The sequence below is a fragment of the Apteryx rowi genome, unplaced genomic scaffold (assembly GCF_003343035.1).
Source record: "Apteryx rowi isolate R43461 unplaced genomic scaffold, aptRow1 scaffold_755, whole genome shotgun sequence".
Classification (NCBI taxonomy): Eukaryota; Metazoa; Chordata; class Aves; order Apterygiformes; family Apterygidae; genus Apteryx; species Apteryx rowi.
This window is the reverse complement of record NW_020451044.1, coordinates 271,719-298,100: the sequence shown is the minus strand read 5'-3', so window position 1 is coordinate 298,100 and position 26,382 is coordinate 271,719. Positions and strand designations below refer to the sequence as shown.

General features: G+C 46.1%; 1 protein-coding gene across 1 annotated transcript in view; it reads left to right on the top strand.

The window, feature by feature from the left end:
- Positions 1–26,382, top strand: part of NECAB2 (N-terminal EF-hand calcium binding protein 2) — a gene marked incomplete at its 5' end in the record, with an annotated part of 123,503 nt that overhangs the window by 22,766 nt on the left and 74,355 nt on the right. Inside the window, one exon of the mRNA XM_026088158.1 lies at positions 19,641–19,749. Within this exon, the coding sequence (XP_025943943.1) occupies positions 19,641–19,749 (109 nt within the window). The remainder of the gene's footprint in view (positions 1–19,640; positions 19,750–26,382) is intronic.

The window sequence follows — 26,382 nt, the reverse complement described above, 5'->3', positions numbered from 1 at the left end:
GCCTGGGAAGACTACTGCCACAAATACGTTTCCTAATAAGACAGGTGTGCGATATGCAGATACACTGGAAATAGCCAGTTTTGGGGTTAACTCGGTGTGCCAGTGAAAGCCCTCATTGCCCTTGTGTTTCTCGTCCCTACCCCGTCTCGGCAGGGTGAGACCTCCATGTCCACTGGCCGTCGTCCCTCGTCTGGAGGCTCAGGCTCTTCCGTGCAAAACCAAGCCGCAGGCTGGCTGGGAGCAGGGGTAAAAGTAACTGAGCTCAAGATCTCCTTTTTTTTATATCAAGAACCATAAAATGTGGCTTCTCTTCCTTCTGCTGTGCTTTTTCTGATAACCCCCTGCTGAACTGAGCAAATGTGTTCATACAGGGAGCAAATAACCAGGGCAATGTGGTGGTTTTCATATGTTCACAAATCATCCCAGAACAGGACTGGTCCATCACAGTATAACACAGGTAGTATAGTTTTTTTCCCCCTTTTACCTCCCCTGCCTTCTCTGCTTTTAGTATTCATGTTTTAAGCTTGCCGTCGTATATCTTTTTGTTCTAGTATTTGGATGTCGGACTGCTAAACCTTTGAACTGTTACTATGCTGAGCATTTTGATCCTTTTATAAAGCAAGAATGAGGAATAAATGTTTCAGTGTTTCTCACGACACCTGCTCCATGACAGTGCTCAGAGCAGATTCGAACATGCAGATGTTGGAGTAGAAACTGAGTCCTCTGCAGTGCAAAGCACCTGTGGGACTTGTGCAGGGAGGAAACCACTGAACCGGTCAGCTTGTAACCTTGCCGTTACCCTTGTTTTCCTTGGCCAAACCTCAGCTTGCCTCACCTCTTTACTGGGAGATTTGCTAAGTTTTCCCCAAAAGGAAACTGAATCACAAATTATCCTCAAATATACTCAGTGGTGGCTTGCTGGGATGAAGAAGGTGTGCAGCATCTGTGGTCTGCTTAGCCAGAGGTTAAGGTTTTGTAGCAGATCTCTACAGCACCATCACCCTCAGCAATACCAAAGTTTCTGTAAACACTGTGTTTTGTTTGCTATATCCTAGATTATTCTTATGTCTTTTTTTTGTGAGCATGTAAATAAGAGACACAGAAGAATTTCAATCTYGTGTGTTACAAGTAGGTGCCCAAATAGGTCAGTAAGGACAGCGGGTGGCTCACACGCCCTGTTAACCTCGCCCATAGCTTTGTGCATTGAAAGGGTCTGGAAATCCGGTCTCTGCTAATAGTTATGAAATATGTGTAGATTTAGTGGATGTCCCTTGGCCTGTGATGGGCAAAGGAGGGCCCAGAGAGAGTCGTGGTCCTCTTCGAACCTTGTGCACGTGCTCCTTAGAGGGTGCGACCAGGTTGGTCTGCTTGCTGAGACGCTTTCTCCATTACTAGTTTGGCAGTGACACGTCGGCGGCTAGCCCTTCTTTACCGGGAGACAGAAAAACACCTCTGCAAACTGATCCTTTGATGAAGCTGTTAGATAAGTCTTCCCTTGCGTGAAGAGGCGTATTTCTTCAAATGGGTCCAATCTCTGCTAATAAATCACCTCCTCCAAGCAAGGAGAGTTTGATCTAACTTCACAGGAGATACCTCTGAGGGCTAAACCCAACCTTTCATATGCCATTAGCTAAAGCTAGTAGTGGTCAGTATTTCAAAGAAACACAGTGTTCCCTCCACGGTTTCGATCGCCAAGCCAAACAACCCATGGTGAAATCCTCCGTGTGCACAGAGTTACTCCTCATTTTGCTGTCTTGAACAGGTCTGTTGAAGCAGTCATTGCCTTTATCCCGCTTGCATGTCCCTAGCAGAACGTACCAGGGCTTTGCTGGTGACGGTCCCTGTCACAGAGGCTCCCGAGCTGCTGGGAAAAAAATGGGAGCGGTTTGGATTTCGCATGAGTAACCTGTCTGAGGTTAACAGCAGAACAGCCTCTCCGCTGGCCCACGCGTAGCCCTCCAGGGCACGGGTCTCGAAAGCACCTGAGTGTGTCGGAGTTTGTATATCCCTGCGGTACCCGGCTGAGGAACCTGTGAGTTTGCTTTTAGGTGGGGGGAGTGTGGATAAAACACCCCGTCATTGCCGGTCTCTGCTGAAAACTCCTGGGATAAGACTTTTGTGAAAGCTAGATGCGGCTGGGCTTTTTTTTAAACTACAGAGAGATGCTAATGACTTTGTGACTAGAGCTGGGGAAGGAGAAGAAAGCTCTTAGGAGGGTGTTTTATCTTGTAAACTCCCGAGCGTCACCGCAACTGCTGGCGGCCCTCGGTGCAGCCGCTCTCCGGCGTCGATGCGGCCCTGCCACGCGAGCGGAGGGGTTTGCAGTCCACTCTTAGGTCAAACAAGCTGTGTCTTGGCGTGGCCCGCGCTCCCCCTTTGCTCCTCGGGCAGCGCCCAGCACTGACTCCGACGCCGCTGGGCATCACTGTGTGCTTCCGTGGGTCCGTCGCTTGGCCCAAGGGTTAAGCGTAGAGGGAAAGTCCCGGGGGGCTGCGTGGCGGAGGGCTGGCGCGGTGTCTCCGCGTGCCGCCCGTGCACGCCACGGTCCCCCTGGGCTCCGAACGCTTCCCGGGGTAGCGGCCGTGCGGGCGGCCGTGGCGCACCTCGCGGCTGCTGCGCGTGCAGATCGAGCGGCCGCGGCGAGCGGAGGCGGGACGGTATCGACGGAGGGTGTGCGGAGAAAGCGCGGACTCAGCACGAGCTAAGCAGCACACGGCATTAAAAATGCACAAAGGCTTCTCTGAAATCCCTTCTCCAGGCGGAGCGGTTTGATGAGCCGGAGCGGGGCGCACGCGCCAGGTCCTGGCGGCAGAGTCGCTGGGGCCCCTTCCCAGGACGGGCCGAGCAGGCGGCCGCAGCGCAGCCCGCTCCCCCGCTCCGACCGCTGGGGGTGCGAAACCAGCAGGAAATCCAGGTATTTGGGCTCCAAATAATTTCGGCTGCCCCGACCCGGACCCCGGCTGGGTCTGCTCCAGCTGTAAAACTGGCGCCCGCCAAGGCTGCAGAAATGTCTTTAGCCCGGCAGCACCGAACCGGCCCGGCACACACCGAAATCACAGCGGGAATGGGCCAGAAAAGCGCTTCTCGTGTCAGTCAGATAAATGAGCGTTTCAAAGAGCAGGCTGGAAAGGAATCGGCACTAGCGAATAAGTCATGCTGAGGATTTGGGGCTTTATTTATTTTTAATTCTCAGTCTTCAAAGAAAAATTACACTGGAGGTTTTTTCTTTTCATGCTCTTTTTGGAGCTCCCTGGGAATTTATTTGGCTTCCCCATGGAAAAGTAAAATGAAAGTTGAGAGACTGTTGTGAGTTTTCAGTGGAAAATGTTAAGATTAAACTGAAATGAAACTGAAATACTTTGGGTTTGGCACTTTCGGGTTTCTCAATTCAGAAAGTGTTTCTACAAGAAACAGATGTTCCTTTCTAAAGTTTTGTTTAATTAAGAAAAGAAGCGAGGCAACCCCATTTTCCACTGAAAAAAGCTCGTGGGCACTTTTCAGACTTTTCAGGCTTGGTTGTTCACATACCTTTTCCCTCATTTGACATGCAGCCAAATTCAAGTGGGCCAGGCTGAAACACTCTGCGAGGCTGGTGGGGGTGAAAGGAGCCGCCGCGGAGATGCTGGGAAAGGGGTTTGCGTTGCAGCGGGGGGGCTTCGAAACTAGAGTCCGAGGTTAGTCCGCAATTTTCCCTCTACCTTTCCTGCAGCTGCTTTTGCAATTAAATCTAAGTAGAGCACGTTGCATGGGAGCTGCAGGGACGCTCTGCCCCAGCCGTTCTCAAAACTGCCTCGTGACCTGCTTGTGCAGTCGGTGCCGCCGGACGAGGTTTGGGGCTTAGGTTTGCGTCGGGCCGCGCGAGGAGGATGCAGTGGCTTGTTCTTGCGGCTGAATGCAGCGTAGTAGCGCGGGTGTGGGGTAAAGTGTGCCTGGAAACGTGTTCCTGGGTTTTATTTGCACATTGGGATTTCCATCCTGAGACATCAGCATGGCCTAATAGCTCATCCATAATTTGTTTTCATTTACATTTTGTCATTGGTACTTTTCTCTATTTTGAACAGTATTGGATGTTGCGGAAAACACACTGAAATATTTTTCCACTCCCTTAAAACAGACCAGCCTCAAACAGTCCTGCTTCTTTACCTACTTGTGAACCAAGCACCTACAAAAAACCAAAACCAAAACCAAAACAGAAAAGATATTGATGTTGTAGTTTTTGTTTAAAAACTAGTTGCAAAGGTATTTAGTCATAAAATGTGCTTGTTTAATTCACTGGAGCAGAAACACGTATTTGGCTTTTTTTTTTTTTTCCTTGCAATCATTTCGGAGCCAATGTGTCTTCCCTGCAGGAAGGCTCCACTTCTGTGCTGTTCAGCTATTTTGCTGAAGCATCCTGATGAAAGAATATGGAAAGATCAGCATAGTTTAGTGTGGAGACATTAAGTACTTTTGACAGGGCTGAGACACCCATCCTGCCCCAGACAAATAGCAAGATGCTAAGTATAGGACTTAAATTCTTCTGTGAAAATAAATAAGAAATGCAAAAGCTTATTAAGCAAGAGCCTAAGATTAAGACCAACTGGGCTGGATTTAGCAAGGCTTCCTCTGGCTGCTGTCCCCCAGGAGGCCACCGGAAGGGCCCAGAGGAGGGGCGAGAACTTGGGGAGTAGAGACGAACCATCTCCAAAGTCCCCAGGACCTGCATGCTCAGAAAGAGCTCTTGTTTGTGCTGACTCCTGAAGCAAAAATTACCCCTGCAAAAGACATTTCTGAGGATAATCAGCTAGTGACAAAGGACTTTTTGGAGAGGGGCTGTAGAACATTTGCTGTAATTTGTTTTAGCACCTCAACATCTTTCATGGGAGTTTTGAGACCATTGACTCTCAAAAAATGAAACGTTCATGTTGCAAGTGATCAGCATTGTAGACTTACAATTGGACTTCTTGGTTCAATGGTTAAAATGAGGAAGTCRGTTATTAATTATGAAGCTTCTAATTTGCTATTCAAGTAATTTCATCTTGTCTTGTCAGTACTGGCACAAGGAGCTGAATGTCTTATAAGCTGTAAATTATAATGCAGTAGGATAACTTTTTCTGCCTTCTGAGAATGCAAATAAGCTATCTGCCTTTTGAGTTAGTTTAATTTGCCGTCTTCATCTCTGCACAGCTTGTTAGCTGAATGGAAAATTGTTGATGCTGCCAGTGCAATCTGGGTATTGTTTCATGGGACTGCAAAAAGCGATGAGTTTGTAGCTCTCTAATCCTCAATAATTTGCTGCTAATTTGTCAACAGTCAACAGCTTTAGCGGTTACCACATCATAATAGCCAAGATGCCACCATGCTCCTGTTGTCAGTGGTATAAATGGTCATTTATAGGACTACTTTTCATCTGCTGTTGTCTGAATGTTTCACTATGCACAGAATAACGCTCATTTTGCAAAGGAGGAACAACGTCGTGACGTGACTATTGTCAGTGGCAGAGACCAGAATGATGTTTCCCACATCGCGGTCTTGCACGTGGCCCAGCGGCGTGTTCAGGGCACGGGGGAGCCTTCTGGCCTGCGGAGACCTGGCGTAGCCCTTGCGCCTGCACCCCGAGGGGCAGCTGTTTCTTACACTAAGTCCTTTAGTTATGTCGAAATGCAATTTCTGCTAGTATAGATCAGAAAATCAAATCAAATGGTTTAGTTAAAAAAAAACCCAACACTATGGATGTAACTATCTGAGCCCTCTGCTTCCCCATGAGGGAGAGCAGCTGGGGGAAAGCTGCAGCACAGGTACAAGAAGAGAGAGCAGCAGGCAGCTGCTGCATGGTCACAAGAGCTTCAGGGGCTGGTATCTAAGCGCCTTGCAAACTCTGATGATCAGGAACTGGAAGACATTTCTCCTTCTCCACAGAAGATATCTTCTCCCTTTTCTAAGGACATATCTCCCCGTTATCCAGGTAGACTGGTTGAGGTGGGGAGAAAAGGGTTTTCAAGGGTACTTGCCTGTCTCAGAGCCTGGAGCTGACGTTTCTGAAATGCCGTCTCTGACTTCTGCCCAGATTGTCCTTGAGAGACCCTAACACCGCCGTGTGCCAGGAGAAATCCCCACTGAGCAGCTCGTGGAGGAGGTCACAGCACACGAGCTCTGCCATTATGCTGGCGGCAACAAAACGCAATCAAAACTGTGCTGTTTTCAGACTTAACTTAGTGACGAGAGTCCCTCAGAGGATGACCTGAATAATAAAGCTTTCCAAGTGCATTCAGGTCCTCTGCCTGCCTCGCTCAGGGAATATGAGGAACACGCTTTTGATAGGCAACACTGTGCAATTTCATAACTCTCTTTCTCAAGCCACTGCCTCCGTTTCTGAAGCGGAGTGCTGCATGCAGTGAGCTGAAAACAGTGCAACCCCTACCCTGGCCCTCTGAAATATTCATCTGCAACTTAACGAAGAAAAGGCATGTGAAAATGGCTGATTAACGGGGAGCTGGAGGAGCATTTAGGTGACTGGTGTCTGTCTCTGAGCTTCCTAAGCSTGGAAGATAGAAGCCTGGATTTAATATGCCATTGCAGAACCAGGGTGCTATTGGAGTTGGTCGTGCTGCCCTTTGCTTTGGGTTGACTGAAACTTCCCAAAATATCATCCTGTGTTCACTTTTTTGATGTCTCTGCTGAAGTGTAATGATTAAGGCTGAATACTTCTGTGCTGGCTGCCTGCCTGAAACTGATATTTCCTGAATGTTTCAGCTAACCCGTTCCCAGCTGTGTCCCAGTGCAAAACTACACACATTATGTTTCTAAATCTGTTTTTCTGAGTCCTCCCCACTCTGGAGTGGGGTTATTAATTTGGCAGAGGAGGTCAGTATGATGCCAAGATGTCTCTTCTTGTTTTTCCAGTGAAATAATACCCAAATTTGGACAATATCTGAGTCTTAGAAAAGTTACTGTGTGTACACTTGCTCAGTAAACTTGCAGGTTAGCAGCCCCATTAGCCAGGCTCTGTCTGCAGGAATCACAAGAGCGTGCTGATTCTCCTTTCTTATGCTGCTGGGAAAATTGAGRAAAATCTGGGTTCCTCTTTCAAACAAAATCTCTGCTATCATCTGCTCTGCTGCAAATAGCATATACAATCCCCTCTTCTCCCTTTTAAGAGAGCTGCCTCTTTTGCTGCTCTTTCAGGACTGAGTGAGATGAGAGGGCCTTGTACAAATTGTGATGTGTTTTGTCTTGTTTTAGGAATGTGTGAGAAATTGCTGTCACTAAGCAATGTTGTTTCCCTACGTGATGGCTTAAACTAGATTTGACTTTACTTAAACTAGCAGAAGAATCTGCTGTCTAATTTTCTTCCTTTTCCTGCTCACTCTGGTCTTCTCTGCCGAACCAGGTAACTTCTGCTGCTTTTTAAGCAGGCTAAAACCTGGGTGCAAGTGGGATTTATAACTCCATGGTCTGCTTTTCAGAAAATGGTAGCGTTTTTATTGTAAGCAAGGCTCTCCAGGCTGTAATCTCCTCCGCAGAGATCTTATAGAGGTCCATCTGAGGTGCTTGGACTTCCACCACTTTGCATGCCTTCCCAGTACCCCATGCAGCCCCCACTCCCTGGGGCACCGAACCTCTCCAGCCTTGAAAGATTCAGGTTCCTGGGAAGTCTGATGTTGCTGTTGTCCAAATGTCAGGCAGCCCAGCTGTATTTGAGCTATGTCTCATTAATTAGAGCAGTCTCTTTCATTACTTCTCGAGGTCATCTCTGCAGATGTTCCTCCTCAGTTGTCCATCGGGGAAGAGTTTACCCCCTCCCGCTGATGTTTGCCTGCAGAAAAGTTGCAGCTCTCTGCCCTTGTCGCAGGGGGTGCCAGAAAGCCCTATCATGAGGAAGCTGTGTCTCAGCTCCTCCGCAGGATGCCAGTAAGTTCCAGGGGAGTGTAAGTGAGTGGAGCCCTACATGATTCTGTCTAACCTGACTTCCCTCGCACACTACATCTGCTATCTGCCCTCCTGGCCAAGAGCAATTCCCCTCCTCCGCTCTCTGGGAATGAATGAGCCAGTGAGGGTCTACTCCAAACCATGATGATGGCAGTCCTCCATAGCTACCAAAAACTAGTTCTCTGCCAGAGCAGGTGTGCTCTTTTTACTTAAACCATTACTGAAACCCTGGAGGATGTTCAAAGGAAAGTGGAGGAGAGCTACAGCTTTTGGCTTCCCTCCCGGAGAAGCACAGCAGAGAGATGAAAATGAAATGACCTCTTAGAGGTTCAAGGATGCTTGAACATCTCGTTGTACAAGAGAACCTGTCATTGAAGTGTCTAAATGCTTGACACAGAATAAACACAGTAAAAAGGAAGGTGGCTAGTTCTCACTGCTGTTTCAAATGTAATCTGGACAAGAGGTCACTTCTGCTGAGTTTCTTTGAGTGAAGACAGAACCCAACCAGAAGTTGGTAGGAATTGATTTAAATGGTATATCAGGGCCATGTGCTTTCTGCAGCAAAGCTTTTATCCTCCTTCCTTGGGCCAGGTTCTGATAAGTTGCAGAAGTGACATCTTGACTTGTCCCTGAAGAGAAACAGGTTTTTTGCTCTTTTCTGCTGAAGCTAGAAGGAGGTCAGGAGGTTGGTATGTACGCATATGGGCTGTTCTCAGCCACCTCAACAAGAAGGAAGGCTGCAATGGGTTACCCATGGTAGCTTCTCAGAGTCTTCTTGTTCAGATGAAGGTGAAGCTAATCTGAATTTCAGGAATGCATGAATTACCGTAGGTCCCATCTTCAACCAAGATGAGAGTAGGGGAGCACTTTGCTAGCTGGATAGGAGGTGAAAAGAATTGCTTTTGACAACTAGAAGTTGACTTTTCCCAGGTCAGTGCTGAACCCAGCATGGTGCAGGGAACGTTAAATGCTGGGAGCCATGTGCTCTCCATTAGGGAATGAGGTGAGCGTGTTCCAGCATCTCATATCATGCGACTCTTCTATTTACAGCTGCTTATTGATATTCAGTCAATTTTCTTGATTTAATTTAGTTTCTCTGTTCAACTCTGTTCAACTAATGCAGCTTTCCTCATGCTCTGTTTGTACGTGAGACAGCAGTTCGATGCTGGCTGAGATGATTACCTGGGAAAGCTTCCTTTTATAATCTTGTGTGGGGAAGGCAGGGTGGAAAAGGACCATGGTCTAAGACTTCATGGGCACTTCTTTATTTGCTTGGCTTGATTTTGAGTCTTTTGGAGAGACGTGCATGAAAACAGCTTTGTTCAAGGGCAAACGCGAGTACTAGGAGTGCCGAGAGAGAGCATGCTGAATGCCGCTGTCAGGCACAGTAATGCTGCCATCGTTTTCTCATGTCTGTCCATCACCCCGAGTTTTCTGCCTTTCAGCCCATGGACAATGAGAACACCTGTTTTCCCAGGCAAAGTGGTGTACTGCATTTCAGCAAAATACATCATGGGAGAACCACATGGCATGGCAGAAATGGTAAGACAGCCTTGCAACAGCCTGAGATCAGGTGTAACTTTTGATGCGCTTGGGGGAAATGCAGAAAAATCTCCCAAACAAACCCACTTCTCTGCTTTCCTGGTGGCAGAGTTCAGTAACAGATTCAAATACATCTCTGATTCCCAGAGCACCTCTATTATGCATAGAAAGAAATACTTAACCTTTCAGAGAATTACTTTTAACACTCTGGTTTGCGGCTGCACAGACATTAGCTATTTGTTGTATAGGCAAATAACAGCTATAGCATTTCATATTTTGATATATGTATCCAAATATTATTTTTCCTCCAAATGTTTATTTTTAGTGTATTTTTCATTGTTCGCAGTGCTTCCTGTTGAGACTACTTGTTCTTAAGGCACTGTAGGAGGCAGGTTCTGTTCTCTTTTAGCACTGTTTTCCTTGGGAGAATTTTGCCTTAAGTGCAAGCAGAAAGTTTTTAGGTCAGAATTCACAACCTTTGGGATTGCTGGAGAACTGAGTGGTCTCTTATTAGCTGCAAGCTGTGCTATCTTTATGTTTTATTTCCCCTTTGGAGCAAATGTTTAGACAGGCTGTCAGTAACTTGTGTGGTTTGAATGGGGGATCTGTTAATGGAGAGCTTGGTGGTGGTTTTGAAACACAGAGGTTCAGGAGTATGACTAACTTTGGAAAAAAAGGGATCTGCCGTAAGGCTGCCTATATAATAAACATAATAAAGACATCTGGGGTATCTAGTAGTAGGAATCAAAGGTGGACAAGGTTTCAGACACTTATAGCCTTATAGTCTCCTCTAAAACAGAAATCCCAATTTTATACTGTGGTATCTACAGCTTCTTTGGAGATTACACCCAAAAACTCTGTTCAGTCAAAACAATGGAGCTGAGCAGCAATGGAGAGAGCAAGGCAAATATTCGAATATGGGGAGAATCAAAGCCTTTGGGAGCGTGAATTCAGTGGTGGGGGCTGTCCAGGTCAGGAGATTGAAAGCTCTGCCCAGAAATGCATTGCTTTGCCTTGGTGGCTTGTGCCTGTGTAACTCTCGGGGGAAGCAGTTTGAATGGGCACATAAATCAAAGGTGCTAAAAGGCTATGGTTGTTCAGGGTCATCCGTTTAGTAGTACCCAGTGTAAAGGAGACAGGCTGAGGACAAATAAGCTGAAAAATACCTAGAGGAAGAGACAGTTGCAAGTCTAGAGGCTAAGCCATCCCTGCTGATGGCTGTGACAGCTTTAAACCAAAGATCTCTTGTGTGACTGGTGAGGGAGAGTGGAGAAAACGGGGAGAGGACATGCCACCAAGCTTTTTTTTGTTTGGTTGTATTTTTATGGCATTTATCCCAGTGGAGTCTGAGGTCTCATGGTGTGCATGCTGCTGTAATGCAAAAACCCCATTATTCCCCCTTGGTGACCCAAAGCTTACTTGCTTTCTCAGCTTGGAGCAGCTCTGCAGCTGTATCTACCTCGCTCCTAACAACGACCATCTCAGCTGGCTGTAGCCTTTCCATTGCTTTGCAGAACAAGTGTTGTACCAGGCTGAAGCCCGGCAGAAGACATTAATAGTTCAGTTGTTGTCCCTTACTTTGAACTATTTATGAGGAGGTAGCTTACTGCAAGCTATAGTTTCTTTTCCTGAACGTTTTCCCAAAAGACTACTGTAAGCTGGATGAATTTATTCATGTAGAAAGTATCCTGGTGACCAGATCACATGCAGTTTTCATAAATTATTACAGAGTAACTCCATGTGGAGGACTTGACTCAGTATTGCCATTTTTTTTCTTGTGCCACTCCAGATGTGAAGCAAATGTATTGAAAATAGCTGTTGACATTAATTTTCTTTTAAAATTGAAAGAAAAGATTCTAATTAGTGAGACGAAAACTGGAACGCGTTACCTCTTGTTTTCTATAGGAAAACGGTAGATTAAAACAGCTTTGTAGACTACTGGCATCTTTGTCTGAGTCATCTTCTAAATGCTCAGGTAGCATTTGTTAGAGGCTCTACTAAGCAACAACTTTATTGAACCTGGGCAGTCTATTTGCGCCCTGGCAAAGTCTGATCCCAGCATTTAGTTTGTCAGGGAGTGGGAATTTCTTTGGAAGACATTTATAAATAGCTGTGATATAACATCCAAAGTCTATATATTGGGTGAGTGCAGAAAAAAACATTTAAATCAGGTCACTACTGCAGGGTGAGGATTATCTGGAAAACTGAAAGAAATAAAGCCTTCACAAAAGACTGTGGGAGAAAATGTGCTTTGTCAGTCCTGTACGTCTCCCTGCCTACCAGCCTACATTTGGTATCTATCTATAGCTGCTATTAAATATAATTCCAAAATCACTTCTAAATCTGGGATGACAAAAGGCTTGATTTGAAGATAAAAGCTGAGCAGCTTGGTGAAAATTCAGGCATGTTAATGGACATTGCTGGATGCCCAAGTTATTTCCGGTGAGAACAAGGATTATGTTTCTGACTACAACAGAAATCTTTACTTTCCCAGGCCAAGTCTCATATGGAAGATGGCCAGCCATATTGTTTGGAATATGCAGTATTACTCATAACGCTAGATAAGAATTGGGCTTTAAATCATTATTCAACCTCTTATGCTGTCTGATTTGGTCTTTTTGAAATGAAAAAAGATTCCCATTTTTAACTGAATCGGAAAGATTAACCCTTGTACAAAAAGGAGCTCCGTCTTGCTTTACCATTGCCTGTGAAGGATTTTAAATACACACCAATTTCAGTCTTAGCACAAAGTTGCATCATCTGCTGCATAGCATAAAGCAAAAGAACAAAATTGACCTAATATTTTGTTTGATGAACTCCACACTTTGAATACCAGAGAAGTATCTTGAAGTTACTAAAGATGAGCTGACCTTTGTCACTGGGGTAAATGACTAGGGAGGGGTATTGACTGGCTTTTTAAGGGATATTCTTTCATTTGCTATGTGCAGCTTATGTCTTTGTCAGGCCTTGTCTGAAAATAGGAAGGGAAGACAATAGTTCTGGAAAGAGAAAAATCCCAAAGGTTTATGTTAACACACGGATGCAGATAGCTTACACCCAAGTCAGCAGAGATTGACATTATCTTCAGTTGATGCGTTTATAATTGCGCTAGTCAGGAACCAGTCACTGGAGAATAAAAGAATATTTTCTTCCTATAGATTTGTCTTGTGTGGAGCTAGGGGATTTGGGGCAAGGCAGGCAGAATAATCAGCTGGAGACACTGCAAGAAAAAAAATGATTCAGGAAGTAGAGCTGCCTGTGGTGTTGGACACTGGTGCACGTGCACAGCCTGTCTTAGGGTGAAAAACATCATGATTTATGTTCTTGAGAGCTGCAGTCAGGGTAACTGAGAGAACGCAGGAGAAGAAAAACAAGGGTTGTTTACAGAGGGGTCATGCCAAATACTGATATTAGGCTTAGCAAGTGATTGCAGTAAGGCCTTTATCAATTTTTGTCCAAGAACAAAAAGTCTAATGTTGATCTGACTAAGCAAAGGCCCACCAGCTCCTGAAGTTCGCTTCCTGCTTTGTCAGTATGGGAAGCTGCAGTTTCTTCTGTATCAGCCTTTGCATTCCTGTGCTGGCATCAACCAGTCAGTCCCATTAGCAATGCCAGCGAGCATTAGGAAATGCACAGGAGAGTTTCAAATGGAGACTCTCGGCATGATGGAAACGTCAAGCTGTCTCTCAGGTTATCCATGCGTACCACTTGGTGTGCCATCATCCCTTGAGAAAACATCTGGGCTGGGTATTAGGTAATTTTCATGAAAAAAAAGAAGTAATTTTGGAGTCATTCACCAGTTTCCTTCCACTAGAAAATTACTATAATTCTAATAATTTCCTTTTAACGATGTGTGTCACATCTCATTAGCAAAGATGTTTGCAGGAGTTCCATTCCAATGGTTATGGCACTGTCTGCCTTGTAAGGAGACACTGCCACGTGAGATGTGCTTCTAACACAGCGATCCATGGCTTTCACAGGGTTTCACAGCTTCCGCCAAAGTTTGAGATGAATCACCAGGCCTGATTTCAAGTAAATTCAATTGCCCCTGAAGTAATACTGTGATACAGAGTAAAAGTGGGTGGATAGTTTTCAGCTGGTTGCTGTATGACAGAGTGAGTCACAGAGGACCTACAGATGATTTTTGGAAGTGGATCAGGGCGTTTGGCTGCAGTGAACCTGACCTGTTTCTGCCTGTTGAAAGGCCGTGCAGTGCCATGCAAGGTGCAGTCGCAGCCTTGGGGCGATGCAGGTGACTTGTGCTGTTAGATTCACGTGATTGATTTAGCTGTGAGGGGAACCTGGACGTGGGGTCGCCGGGCAGAGGGAACAGTGGCCTCCCCAAAGTCAGAAATTAAGATGTCGCAGTAAAATTCATCAGGACAGTATGTAGATAAAAATAAATGGTCTAAAAAAAAAAGACCAAAACACTCTGAATTCTTCTGAAAGTGGCAGTTGAAAAGGGTTTCTCCTAGCTTAGGAGCCTGCTTGCTGCTTTATCCTTTTTCCTCTTGTGTTGAGTATGACTTTTCCTTGCAGCTGATCCTCAGAGTGCAATTCCAGGTACCTCTGGGTGTTTCTAGGTTACAGCTGAGGTTGGAGCCGCAGCATGGGCAAAGGGACAGATAAGCTGTGGGCCACCTGCCTTGGATGTTCCCAACAGGGCAGTCCCACTGCAGAAAGCTCAAAATGGGCCCAACCATCTGAACATGGAATATGCCCAGCATTTGAGGCAGGTTTTGCAGTGTAAAAACTCTGCTAAGAAGGATAGTCTGATATAATTTCACATTTAGTGTCCCATCTATGTCTTCCGCATCCATTGCAGATTAGATGTGTGGACCAGAAGTTAATTTTTCCTAACAGCCCAGGACTGAAAACTCAGGTCAGATCCAGTTTCATTTAAATGAGTAAGGCTATTGCTGCTGACTTCTGGGGGACTGCATGGAGGTCCAGTCTGGAAGCCAATCCATGTTCTTACAGATTTGTGTATCTGCACATTCTCCCCTGCTTTCCCCCGGAAAAAGAAAAATGCAGTCACCATTTTTGTACACAGGCCACAATAGTCCAATAGCTCTCTTGGTGCTTGAACACTAAGCAGGGTTAAAAGTATTCTAGAACTCATATGGTAATAAAAAATAAATAATAAAATATGTTCATAATATAGCTAGATAATGATGCTTGAACACTAAGCAAGGATAAAAGTATTTTAGAACTCATACGGTAATAAAAAATAAATAATAAAATATGTTCATAATATAGCTAGATAATATATGAGCAGTGTCAACCTGATATAATTTTGAATAGACTTAGCAAAATTGCAGTCAGAAAAGTGACATTATCTTGTAGATGCTTTAAGCTATTTCTGTTGCTGAGTGAATTTCCAAAAACTTAGCTGTCAAATTAGCTGTATTTTGGACAATTTATGATCTTAGCTTGATTTTCCCCCTGCTGCATTAGACCGTGAGAGCAGTCTGATTGTGTGAGATAGAAGGCGTAAAAGCCGCCTTTAGACTCCTCGGATTTTTACAATGGCAAATGTGACAATAATAAAATCCCAGCTGGGGCTGTCTGATGTTCTCCATTATAGACCTCTCTCTTCAGTTACTCTTAACTTTGATAAACTCTGGGTCTTTGCCTGAGATTCAGTTATTTTGGAAAGCAGGAGTAAAATCAAGAATACTCTCTCAAGAAAGTATGATTAAAGAATAGCTGTGCCCTGATTAGCCCTTTCCTCAGCAGATCAGTGGCAATATAGGCAACTCCTAGTTCATGGTGTTTGTCTTAGCTGCCAGCTTAAGTGTTGACTTAAAGTACTGGGCTTAAAGGGGGGCTGAGTAGGTGAAACTACTTTGCCTGCCTTTACTATGCTAGTCCAGATTACAAGGCCTCAACGGTTTCTTTAGAACTTGAAATTGATGAAATCTTTATTTTCTTTAATGAGATCTGGTATGGAATATCAATTTTTCTATTATAATTGTTATCAAAAGTAGGAGTAGATTTTTAAGACAGAAATGTCTCAAAATGAGCTCCTACCGAGTAGGATGTGGGCTAGGCTGAACTGTATGATTTATGATGCCGTTCTGATATGACATGTACCAGTTCCTTTGGACACTCTATATCTCTAGCACCCAGACATTTTCAGCAAAAAGCAGTTTTCTGAAAGTCTTATCCATTCTTTGGTAACTGCAGAAATTTCTGCTTTCAGAAAAAGCTCGCTTTTCTGTGACTTTCCTGATAAGGCTGTTCCTAGAGCACACCATCTTCAGGCTGCATCAGCTCTTATCACGATGTGCGCTGGCTGTTGAACCTGCATGTCAGTAAAGTTGTGGACAATCCTCTTTATCCAGGATTTTCCACCATTTTAATTTTAACTTTCAAATCCCAGCCTGCTCTGCTTCCTCTTATCACTTGAGTTCCCTGAAGGCCTCCTTGTCTACTAGGCTCTAGCAGTGCACTGCTTCAAGGCTCTTTTGCGGTCACAAATATGCAGCTCAAGGATTGTTTTGTTACTCTGGCATGCTTTTTCTTTGTGTGTTTGCAGACAAGGAGTCAAGCTTGTATTAAATAGTGATCAACTTTAAGCTGACTGGCACTTTATGGTCTTATTTGTTGGGGAATGAAAATCTCGAGCAGTGTTTACTACTAAAATTTGCACTTTTCCTATTCAGATTCCTCCCAGGGTCCAATCAGTTTTGTGGCGTCTGCAAAAAAAAAAAAGSGAAGGATCAGGGAAGGATCTAGAGGAAGGAGGAGGTGAACTAAATTTACTCTCACCTCCTCCTTCCTCTAGATCCTTCCCTGATCCTGTATTTCTTCTTGCTGTTACATGCCACAGGCTATTCATATTCCAGGCGTGCCAGCAAGCCTTCAACACTTTAATAATAATGCTGAGTTTATGTTATCCTAGATCACCAGCAAATTGCCACTTCAGTGTTACTGAAGAGCTGTGCCATTGTATATTTTCTCCTCTAGATCTGCTCTTCCACCTGGATAGGCAAACTTCATATCCATTCAGCATGTGCGCCGTTGCTTTTAAATGATCTGACCTGTCATGGTGAATTACTACCTGCCTCTCTCCTCTCACCTGGGTACTTCAGAAGCTGTGAGAGAGGAACCATAGCAGCATTTTGGCACCTTTTAGATTTTAGACAGTGATGTTTCAGAGGCTGCAACAATAACGCATTACTCAAAAAAATCAAGTAAGAGTGAAACCAAAAGAGACAAGTCATAAGATATAAACTAGGTTAAGGAAAAAGACAACTTCTTCCTTAAACTTAAAGAGAAACACCTTTGACTGTTTCTTGGAGGTAACTGAACTGTAAACTCAGATTAAAGTACCCTACTGGAAAAATTCACTAGACTACAATTTCTCTTTCCCAGTAAGTTAATTTGAGTTACTTTCCTGGGAAATTTACTCTGCCTGGTCTCTGTGTAGAGGGCATTTCTGAGGTGAGCAGGCACTTACTTAAGGTTTGCCAGAAAAATGTATCCTATATAAAGAACAGCTTAGACCTCATGGGATAAAAATGCTATTTCTCTTTTTGATCTTTATGCTTGAAGACATATATTCACTGCCAGTTGGGATCAGAAGAAATCCAACCTTGATCTTGGCTAGGATATTACATAAATAAGGGCACCATGGAAGTTTTTCATCCAGTTATGAAATACGCAGAGGTGGATAGATAGGGCATCACGTGCATTGGACCATTAGTCTGGATCACAGTCTTTTTTATCTGCTTGCAAAAGAGCATCCTCACTGGGTTAGCTTCCAAGTGACACTTCCAACTCTAGGTGGGATGCTTTAAGCAATAGGTACTTGTCCCATCCCATCCCCCCCCCCCCCCCCCAATCCTCCCCAACACTTTATTTTTCTGTAATCATGTATCTTCTACCATTGCACAAAGTTGTTTTCTGTTGATACTTGTTAGTCTGGGCCTTTCCTTGGCAATGAAAATATCAACGCTGGAATGAGGCCTGTGGCTGAGCTGGGTGGGACATGTCTTCCTTGTGACTGTATGCCCTGATCCAGTACGATGTGTTGCTGGTCTTCCCCAGACTGAGCCACCTTGCACCTGCACAGACCAGAGAGCAAATCTGGGACCAAATCTATGAGCTGTGCGTTGTTACTCTGCCACCCTCCTGTTGAAAAGAGTTCACGTTTTGGGGAAGAAATGTGGAAAAACAGCACAGGCAGCTGGGCATTCTCTGTAGCCGTTATGATGCTCTGAAAATTATACCCCTTTCACCCATTGTTGTTTTAGTTTTTGTTCTCCTGCTGTGTTCTTTTGTGTAATTGCTAATTAAAGAGGTATCTTAGGCTCAATTCATCACTGTTCTAACTTCATCTGTGTCAGGCAAGGGGAACTGGGTTAGCATTTGGCAATGTAGATATGTTTTAAGAACAGCAGACTTATTTAGTTTGGGGAAGAAATATTGATAAGTATGTGAGGAGTTGGCTAATTCTGTCCTCCAGCATCATTTCCTGAAAGAGAAACAACAGGGTTTATAATTGATTTGATTAAATAATAAATGAAACATTCTCCTGTTGCAAAGTAGGCAGCATTTCCAGTCCATGAATCTCCTGCTCTGAGGATATGAATGGAAAGGCTCTAAATAGTACGTGACACTGGAATAGTTAGTCCACCCAAGGCGCTGCTGCACCACGACAGCACCGTGGCTTGAAGAAGAAACTTGGGGTAAATTAAAGTTACTTTAAAGCTCTGTGTCTCTTTCCCATTGCTTCATGGCTGAACTTCCTCATGGGAGCTTTTTCCACCCCTTCTCTTTCTCACTTCCAGCTGTGGCTTTAGACGCGATGTACCTGTCCACAGCACACACAGAAAGACTCCTGATTTAGCAGTTAGGTTTGTGCCTTCGTTACCTTAAGAGCAAAAGCTGTAAAGGATTCCTCCTTATATGACTTTGTACATGGATTTAGTCACACTTTCCTTTCTCAGTCTTTTAAGCAGGCAGTAGTAGCCCCAGTGTTATATTAATGATGAGGCCAATGTGTATATGGGCCAAGGTAACCAGTTATGTGTTTGGCATCTTTTTCGTTAACTGGGAAGGCTCAAAAACACCCAGCCTCTTTCCTTATCTTTAGTCAAAGGTGGTTCTCAGTACCGAGGACGTATATGCAAAGTTTAAGGCCGAATTTTCAAATCTGCAAACTCTGAGTTGAGAGCAGAGACTCTCTTTCCCAAGCACTGACTGTCTGCAGGAAGAAACCTCTGAAAATCTGCCTGGAGAGGGTGTTAAAAGAAGCATTCACGAGTGAGTAGCCAGCTTGGAGGTTGCTGGTGAAATCACTGCAAGTCAGTATGTGGGTGGCCGGTGCCCGGGAGATCTGTATTAAACCTCTGCCTTGTGATTCCTTCGCTCGCTGGTGGATTTGCCAAGAGGCACCCAGCAAGCTGTAGCCCGTATGGCCAGGCAGATGGATCTGGTGTGTCATCGAGTCCCTTTAGAAGTACAGGCACAATATTAAGGTGACAGAGCCCTTGTGTGTTTAAACAGTAGACAGCAGAAGCAAAACGTATCTCGTTGTGCTCGGTGGCTGCTGTTTTGCGTTCCTGTCCAGATCTAGGAGGTCCACTGCATGGAGAAGGTGCAGCTGGATGGAGATGGCAAAAGATACTGGGGGTCTGCTCATTCCAGCCTTGGGCTTTTCTCCATGTGGTGCGCGTCCCTTAATGAGCGCCCCGCGCCGTGTGAACACGCCGTAGGCGAAGGGCTCAGGCCGCGTGTGCGGCTCCGCTGCTGCGGCGGGAGCCTGGGGCCGTCCATCCGTCCGTCCGCCCGCCACGAGGGCGGCTGGCTGCGCGAGCGTGTTTCTAGTCTGCTGGGGGCGCTTGGGGGCCTGGAGCGGCGAGGGAGGTTTGCAGACGATGCCGTGCCGCTCGCTCCGTGGAGACGCGCCGCTGGGGACGCCACGCGCCGGCAGCGCGGCCGCGGGGGGCGATCGGGGAGCCGCTGCCCCCCGCGGCGCACCGGGCCCTCCGAGCCTGAGGGGGAAGCCCTGCCGCCTCCGGTCTGCGAAACGCCCGGCGTTTTGTGGTACGCGCCGAGGAGGAAGCCGCGGCTCTTTCCTCAGGCGGCTCCTGCCCCCGCCGGCCCGTGGCTCTCGGCTTGGGGTCTGGGGCTTTGCCCGGCCGGCCCGTCCCTAACGCCTGCTGTGTTGCTGCTTGCAGATGACGGGAAGCTGTCCCTGGAGGAGTTCCAGGCCTTTTTTTCCGACGGGAYGCTCGACGAAGAGGAACTTGAGAAGCTCTTTCACGCTATTGACTCGGACAACACCAAGTAAGTGGCCGGCGCGGGGCCTCCCCTCGCGCGGGGCTTTGCGCCTGGGCGCCGGCGCGCGCGGCGTCGCGGCGTCGGGGAGCTCGGCGCCCCGCGAAACCCGGCGAAAGCTCCTGCTCTGCACGGCCAGGGGTCTCGCCGTGCCGGCTGCTGGGCCTCCTTTTTCCCTCTTAGTGGTTTTCTTTCAGCCCACTTTCTTTAGCGGAAAACGGCCTTTACAGCATGTGAAATGATGCTTAGTTTTATCCCTGAGGGCATTTAAATGGCTCTGCAGCTTCTCCACTGCCTCTAAAAGCTTTGCTTTTAGGCAGCGGTGCGAATAAGAGGCAGCGGTGCGAATCTCCGTAGGCATGGTAGCATCGCCGCTGGGCGCACCGCGGGCTGGGATGGTTGTTGCGCAAAACCTCCCCGTGGCCCTGTGTGCGCCTGGGCCGCGGCTGCGTCGCTTCCCGCCCAAAGCGCCCCCAGAAAGCTCCGCTCGCTGCGGCACTGGGGAGGAGCGGCGGCGGCGAGGGGCCGGAGCCGCAGGCAGCGCCGCGCCGTCTCCGTCGCAGCTGCCGTGGGGGGGGCGAGGGGGAAATGCCAGGAGCGGAGGGATGCTTTTGTTTTACGTTATATCAAAGTTGAAACTACGTACGGCACCTGAGCTCTGTCTGACCCTGATCTTCTACTTCTGTGGCCAAAAACCCGCTGACCCCTCCTGCCAAGAATCAAGCGTTTGTAGGCTGTGCCAAGCTGTCAAATTAAGGAGACAAACTCGTTTGCTGCTAATGTTTTCTTCCCTGACTTTTTAATTTCATGGCGCTTTGGCACTTAGCCCTCGCTGCCCTCTCTGACCGCGTTTTCCTTTGGTGGGATCCGAGGTGTTTGAGAACTCCTTGACGTCCGCCTGGCGCCCACGTCGTTCATGATGAACACCAAGCACTCGGGGCCCGGCGTCCTGGCGGGAGTCCGCTCCCAGCAGGTAGCGACTGCGCGTGGGCACGGATGTGAAGGACATAGCCCACGAGCTTTTTTTCTCTTTCCAAGAGGAACCAGTCTTCAAAAGCCTGAATAGTTAGGCTGTTTGAAAATATAAATTAAAGCCAGCTTTGAGTCATATTCCAATGTGACTCTAATTCCTCTAGAGAGAAAATATCTGTCCAAAACAGCAGATGAAAAGAGAATCCCGTTTCAAATGAGAAGTCTCTCAGTAAATGCTTAAAAAAATAATAGCCTGGTTAATTATAGAGGCCTTCTGACACCAGGTAAATCGAGGCTGGCCCATGTGAGTCCCGGGCTGAGAGGCATAAATGCAGCGTGTGTGTTAGTGCAGCTACCTGCCAAACTATGGACGGAGGAAACGGGTGAGCCTGGGGTGCCAGCGCTGCTCTTTGCCATCTCTGTGCGTTGGCATGAGCTGATGGCAGAGTCCACTTCTGGTATTTCTATGGGCAGCTGAGTGTTCATTTAGTCTTTAAAATATTCTCCTAGAGGAAGCGCACCTTAGGAAGATGCTGCTGATTAGAAAGAGGTGATCCATCTCTTCTAATGTTTCCTCCTCAATGGACACTGCACTATTGCTGTTAATCTGCACCGTTACTTGCAGAGAGCGAACTCCAGTGCTGCGGACAAGCGCACTCTGTGACTTACCCACTGGAAGAGGAGAGACTCCAATGCATTCTTACCCTCCAGTTTTGTGCCATCACAGTAATGGGTTTTCATTAAATAGTGGGGCTCCATGGAGTTGTTCCAGCGTTGTCGGGACAATCATCCAACTTTATTCCAAAACTTCAGGCTAGTTTAAATTTCTTTTTTCCTGAAAATTGAGTTCTTACCATATTTACAAATGTGGTACAATCTGAAAGAAGTGAAAATACCCAAAGACTTTGAGTAGCTTCTGGATTCTTCTGATTTTGTTTTAGAGTGGTCAGGTATTTTGGGATTAAAATAGTAAAATAATGTGGGAGTCATGGGAATAAAAAGTACAAGCCTTTACCAATCTGAACTGTCGAACAAAGGCTGCCATAAGCTTTGTGGATCTCTTTCTAGAGCTAGGGGATGCTCCTGGTGTACTGTGTGCAGACTCTGGGACTCACCTGCTCATCTGCTTCTGTCTGAAATAGTTTATAGCGTTGCCTGGGCATATCAATTTCCATTTAGCCTTTGAAAGGATGCAGACAGCTAATGTGTAAGCTGATGTGTAAGGGCTTTAGTATGTGGATATTTCTCCTGGCTTGTTTGAAATGGTAAGCTTGATCATACTCCTTTTTTGTTTGGGGATTGCAAAAAAAATTTTGCAACTTGCTCTGAGCCTTAATGAGGGAAGTCTTCTAAACTGAACAGAAAGAAAACGTGCCACTTCTAAATGTCGCACAATACTGCATGTAGAAAACATGTTACAGAACAGACTAAGATATATATTGTACTATGTTGCCTGCTTGACCAAGATCGTTGGTCTTCCACAGCTCCACTAGTAATACAGGTGTTATAACTAGCGCAAAGCATAGTGCAGGACTCGTGTCTCATGTTCTTACAGCAATAAATCAATGAGTAATGCCACTTCTTGGGTTAGAAAGTGGAAAAATTTTAAAATATTTTAATGTGAGTATGTGAAATAGTCAGCTGTAATATCTACCAGGATGTTCTCCCTTGTGCTTCTGGAGAACGACACCTCCCGTAATGCCAGCTGTGGTGGTAACTCTGTCTGGACTGGCTGGGGTTTTGATAAGAGGTGTGAAGTTGCTCCCCAGCAAGTGGGGCCTTGCTTAGCAGCTCCTGAATGTGGAAAGAGTTCCAGCAATTCAGTAGTATTTTTCTTTTGCCTGGTTGGCTTGATCTAGTCATCAATACCCATTAAGTACCAATACTTTCACAGAGCTGTGTAGCATCTGCTGTTCTTGGCTGAAAGAAAAAGCAATGCGTTGGTCACACTTACAAGTTAAATCTTTGCATGAATTGGCACTTGTTTATTGATTTGGAAAGCATAGGCACCCACAGCAAATTTATCAAATTGGGGGAAGAAAATATTCCTCATTTTTTATCTGCAAGATCTCTCTCAGTCTCCAGAAAACCTATTTCATAGTGGGACTTGCTTGAGCAAAAGTGCAGATGTGCATTTCACTCTAAATTGAATGGAAATGAAGATACACATCACAAAATACTGTTTGCTTGACTGTAGTCCTGAGCCTGGTAGTAGTCCTTCTAGTAGTGTGTGTGTTGCTCAGAGTTGTGCAGAGTGATCTCTTTAGTTCTCTAAACTGGTGGATCGGTATGAGGTACCCAGGGCAATCGGTTATCCCCCAGTGAGAATGCCCTGCCTCCGGCCTCCTAGATGTCTGAATATTACGGTTGCAATTTTGAGCACTTCTGCTGCTCCCAGATGCTGTGAAAGCATGACAGTATGGGAGTCACTTCTCTGCCCCAAGAGCTTTCCTCTAGACCACAGATTTTTTATTTTTTACATCAGCGTGATGCTATTTGCTGTCTCCGCCAGGCGTTAATGGCTGTGGCTGCTCTTCCCTGGGCACGCAGGGAGCAGGCGCGTGTTGCTGGGCATCTCCTGCAGGCTCCTGGGCCGGGCCGGCGCAGGGACCGGCGCTGCCGGCTACGTGGTGGAGTTTGCACTGCCTTGTGGCGATGCCGCAGCCAGCGAAAATGGGGAAATCGGCCTGTCCTGGTCTTGTGAAAGGGAGCTATCAAGTCCTACATCCACACTGAGCAAGGTGAAGAGTTATCAAGCTCTTCTAACTGTTGCTGAATGAAAAAATTCTCTATCCTACAGCCACTTCAATTCTTGGCATTATGTCTAAATGTTTAATATCTTCTAGCAGCTATTGCTTCGGGACAGTGCTACATATGATGAATACTACTCCCTTTTCCTGTGTCACCGTTCCAGGGGATACTGCTCCCTGCTCCCAGGCTCTTTCCCTCTATCCTTCCCCTGCTATTTCCTAAACTGTTTCTCTTAACTTCATTTAAGCTTAATATAGAACACTGACTTACTAATAATTATCATCGAGTTGCATACAGGGAAATTGGTGAATAGATTAAGCGACAAGGACTGAAATATCAGATGAGCGCTTTCTGTTTTCTTTCACCTTTTTCCATTTTACAGTGGAACGTAGGGACAAAATTTAGTTTATCTTTCCAAAGGCCATTTGAATTAAAATTATTTGCTGGTTGAAAAGGAAAGTTAATTTATTTTTAAAGCCGGTTTTGATATTCCATTTTTTTCCGTGTATTTTTCTCATATTGCCCATCATGTTTGCTTAGTGTGCAATACAAAGTTTGCTATTGAAATTACATTACAGCTGGAGTAGCTCTAGATGAAGAAAATTATGTTCCTATTGATTATTAATAATTGCTTTTACCAGCTAAATTACAAAATGTTGATTCAATTTTCCAGAGTATTTTTAGGAACGGTCTTACTAGAGTAGACAAAATGAATGTCTATATTAGCTTCCTGACCTGCTTTAGTTGGCAAGGTGGTGAAAAGGAGAAAACTTGGGCAGATGAACGGAAAATGAGGGTTAGTTTAATGATGTAGGAGTAATTCTGTGCTCCTGTGGGGAGTCAGTCACAGCTGTGTGTTTTTGTTTTAAGAATCACAGTCCCCTAGCAAAATACCTTGTCAACAAGGTGCAGGAAGCAGGATGCTTGACGGAAATGAGATAGCCAAAAATAGCCCGGGGGCATTAATGAGGCTTGCTCTTTCTACTTGATGGCCTAGAAAGTGTTTTTAGGAGGTTAATGATGCGGTATGATGGGCACGGGCTGCAAGTGCGGCATTGTATAAACATGGTTATGGGAAATCAGTAGTGCTATTGCTGCAGACCTTAAATTCATTTAGCATATTAACCTCTCCAGGAGTTACTTCTCCCCCGGAGCAAACTGAGCGTCCCCAGCTGAGGTGGGTCCTGTGCGACGCTCCTAACTTACATTTCCAGTGGGGGAAAGAAATTGTGTATTCAGAAGCCATCGTACTGGTATCTCCCGGGGGATTTCTCAGCTCACGTACTGAGGTATTGCTCTTGCACTCGTAGTGCTTAGGGTTTGCAGAGGGAGAAAAGTCCCGTAGCTGCAACAGTGTCAGAGAGCCGGAGGAGGCGAGGAGATGGGTGACGGCGGGAGCTCCTTCCAGCCACCCTCTGTGGCTTGGCGCCTCGTCCAGTCTGGACACACCACGCGCCTGCTACCCAGTGGTCGTATGCAGGATTTCTGACCTGTGGCAGCCTGGCTGCAGCTGCAGTGAAGTATCTCCAGGGTCTCCACTGTCGCAAGCAGAGAAATCCTCAAGAAATATCTCCCGGTTGGACATTTAAGTTTCTCAGAGTCCCAAAAGGTGGGGAAAGGGCTGGGGAACTTGCCAAGTCCCTACAGATGGAAAGAGCTGAAAGCCCATGTAGATTCACCAGCGCTACAAGGCAGCACATGGACCCAGAGAAGGGGGCGTTTGAGCTGGCTGAGCGAGCGAGGCCCTGCTCGGGGCGCTGATGGCTGGCAAGCYGCCGGCTCTGCCGGGCCCCGTCCCCCGGCGAGTGCTGGGGCTCTGCCGTCGGCCGGCCCTGCCGTAACAAGCGCAGTGTGGCCAGCTGCGCTTGCAGAAAACACAGAATGACTGCCCTGAGACTTTAGTGCTGAGTATCTTTGGAAGAGAAGCTGCTATTAGTGGGAAAGTACATGGGTTCTGCTATAAGCCACATGACTGCTGGTTATTTCGTCCGGCAGCAGGAGCGTGTAAAACATTTCATGTACGTCAATTGTTTTTGGCAACATCATATTCAAAAACCTGCTATTGCTTAAAAGCGGTGATAAAGTGATATCTTTCTCTCCATCACTAACGGTAGCTGCCCTGCTTCCCGTCTTCCCACCTGAAGCACGAGGCCAAAGCAAGATGTCGCTAGGTGTTTTTTCACTGTTGGTTTTAACTGATGTGTCAGGAGGTTTCAGCAGGGCTTTATGGGAAAGCTTCCTGAAGGCTGATGGGGTGGTAATGATAGATTGCTATTAATATCAATGATACTAGAATTGCGCAAATTATATAGTATATAAACACACACACATATGTATGGGTGTTTGTGTGTGTGTGTGTGTGTGTATTTGGTTTAGTGGCAGAATAGGGCTTTAGAAAACTTTTGATTGATTTTTCACCTGGAAAGTCCTGCTGTATTTGGAGAGTTATTTAACCACTTTCTTACCTTTTCTAAAGATATACATCAATTTTAGAAGGAAAGTGGAAAGTCAAAAGGTTCAATTCAAGAACGACCAGCTGAAACACTCTCAAAATGTTACTGAACTGACTGGATGAAAYGTGCTTTGTCTGACCCACATTTCCTGTCTTTTTCCAGCTCCCTGAAACAGCATTTATAACCACCGTCCTTGGGCACGTGGTAACTGGGCTGCAGCAGGAATAGGCAGCTCCCGAGCTGTGCGGTGGCAGAACTGCGGCATTTCCCACTGGGTGCAGGAAATCGCGTCTCGGGGGGTTTGGGCATTATCCGGGGAATGAGCAAAACTGGCACACCATGGCATACAACACTTCTCTTCCTGCTCCCTCGACTGCAGCAGAGTAGTTTTAGGGCACAATTTCCAAAATATCTGTGTGCCTGTGCTACATTGCACATCTAAGCAAAACACCAAGCCTGCTTATCT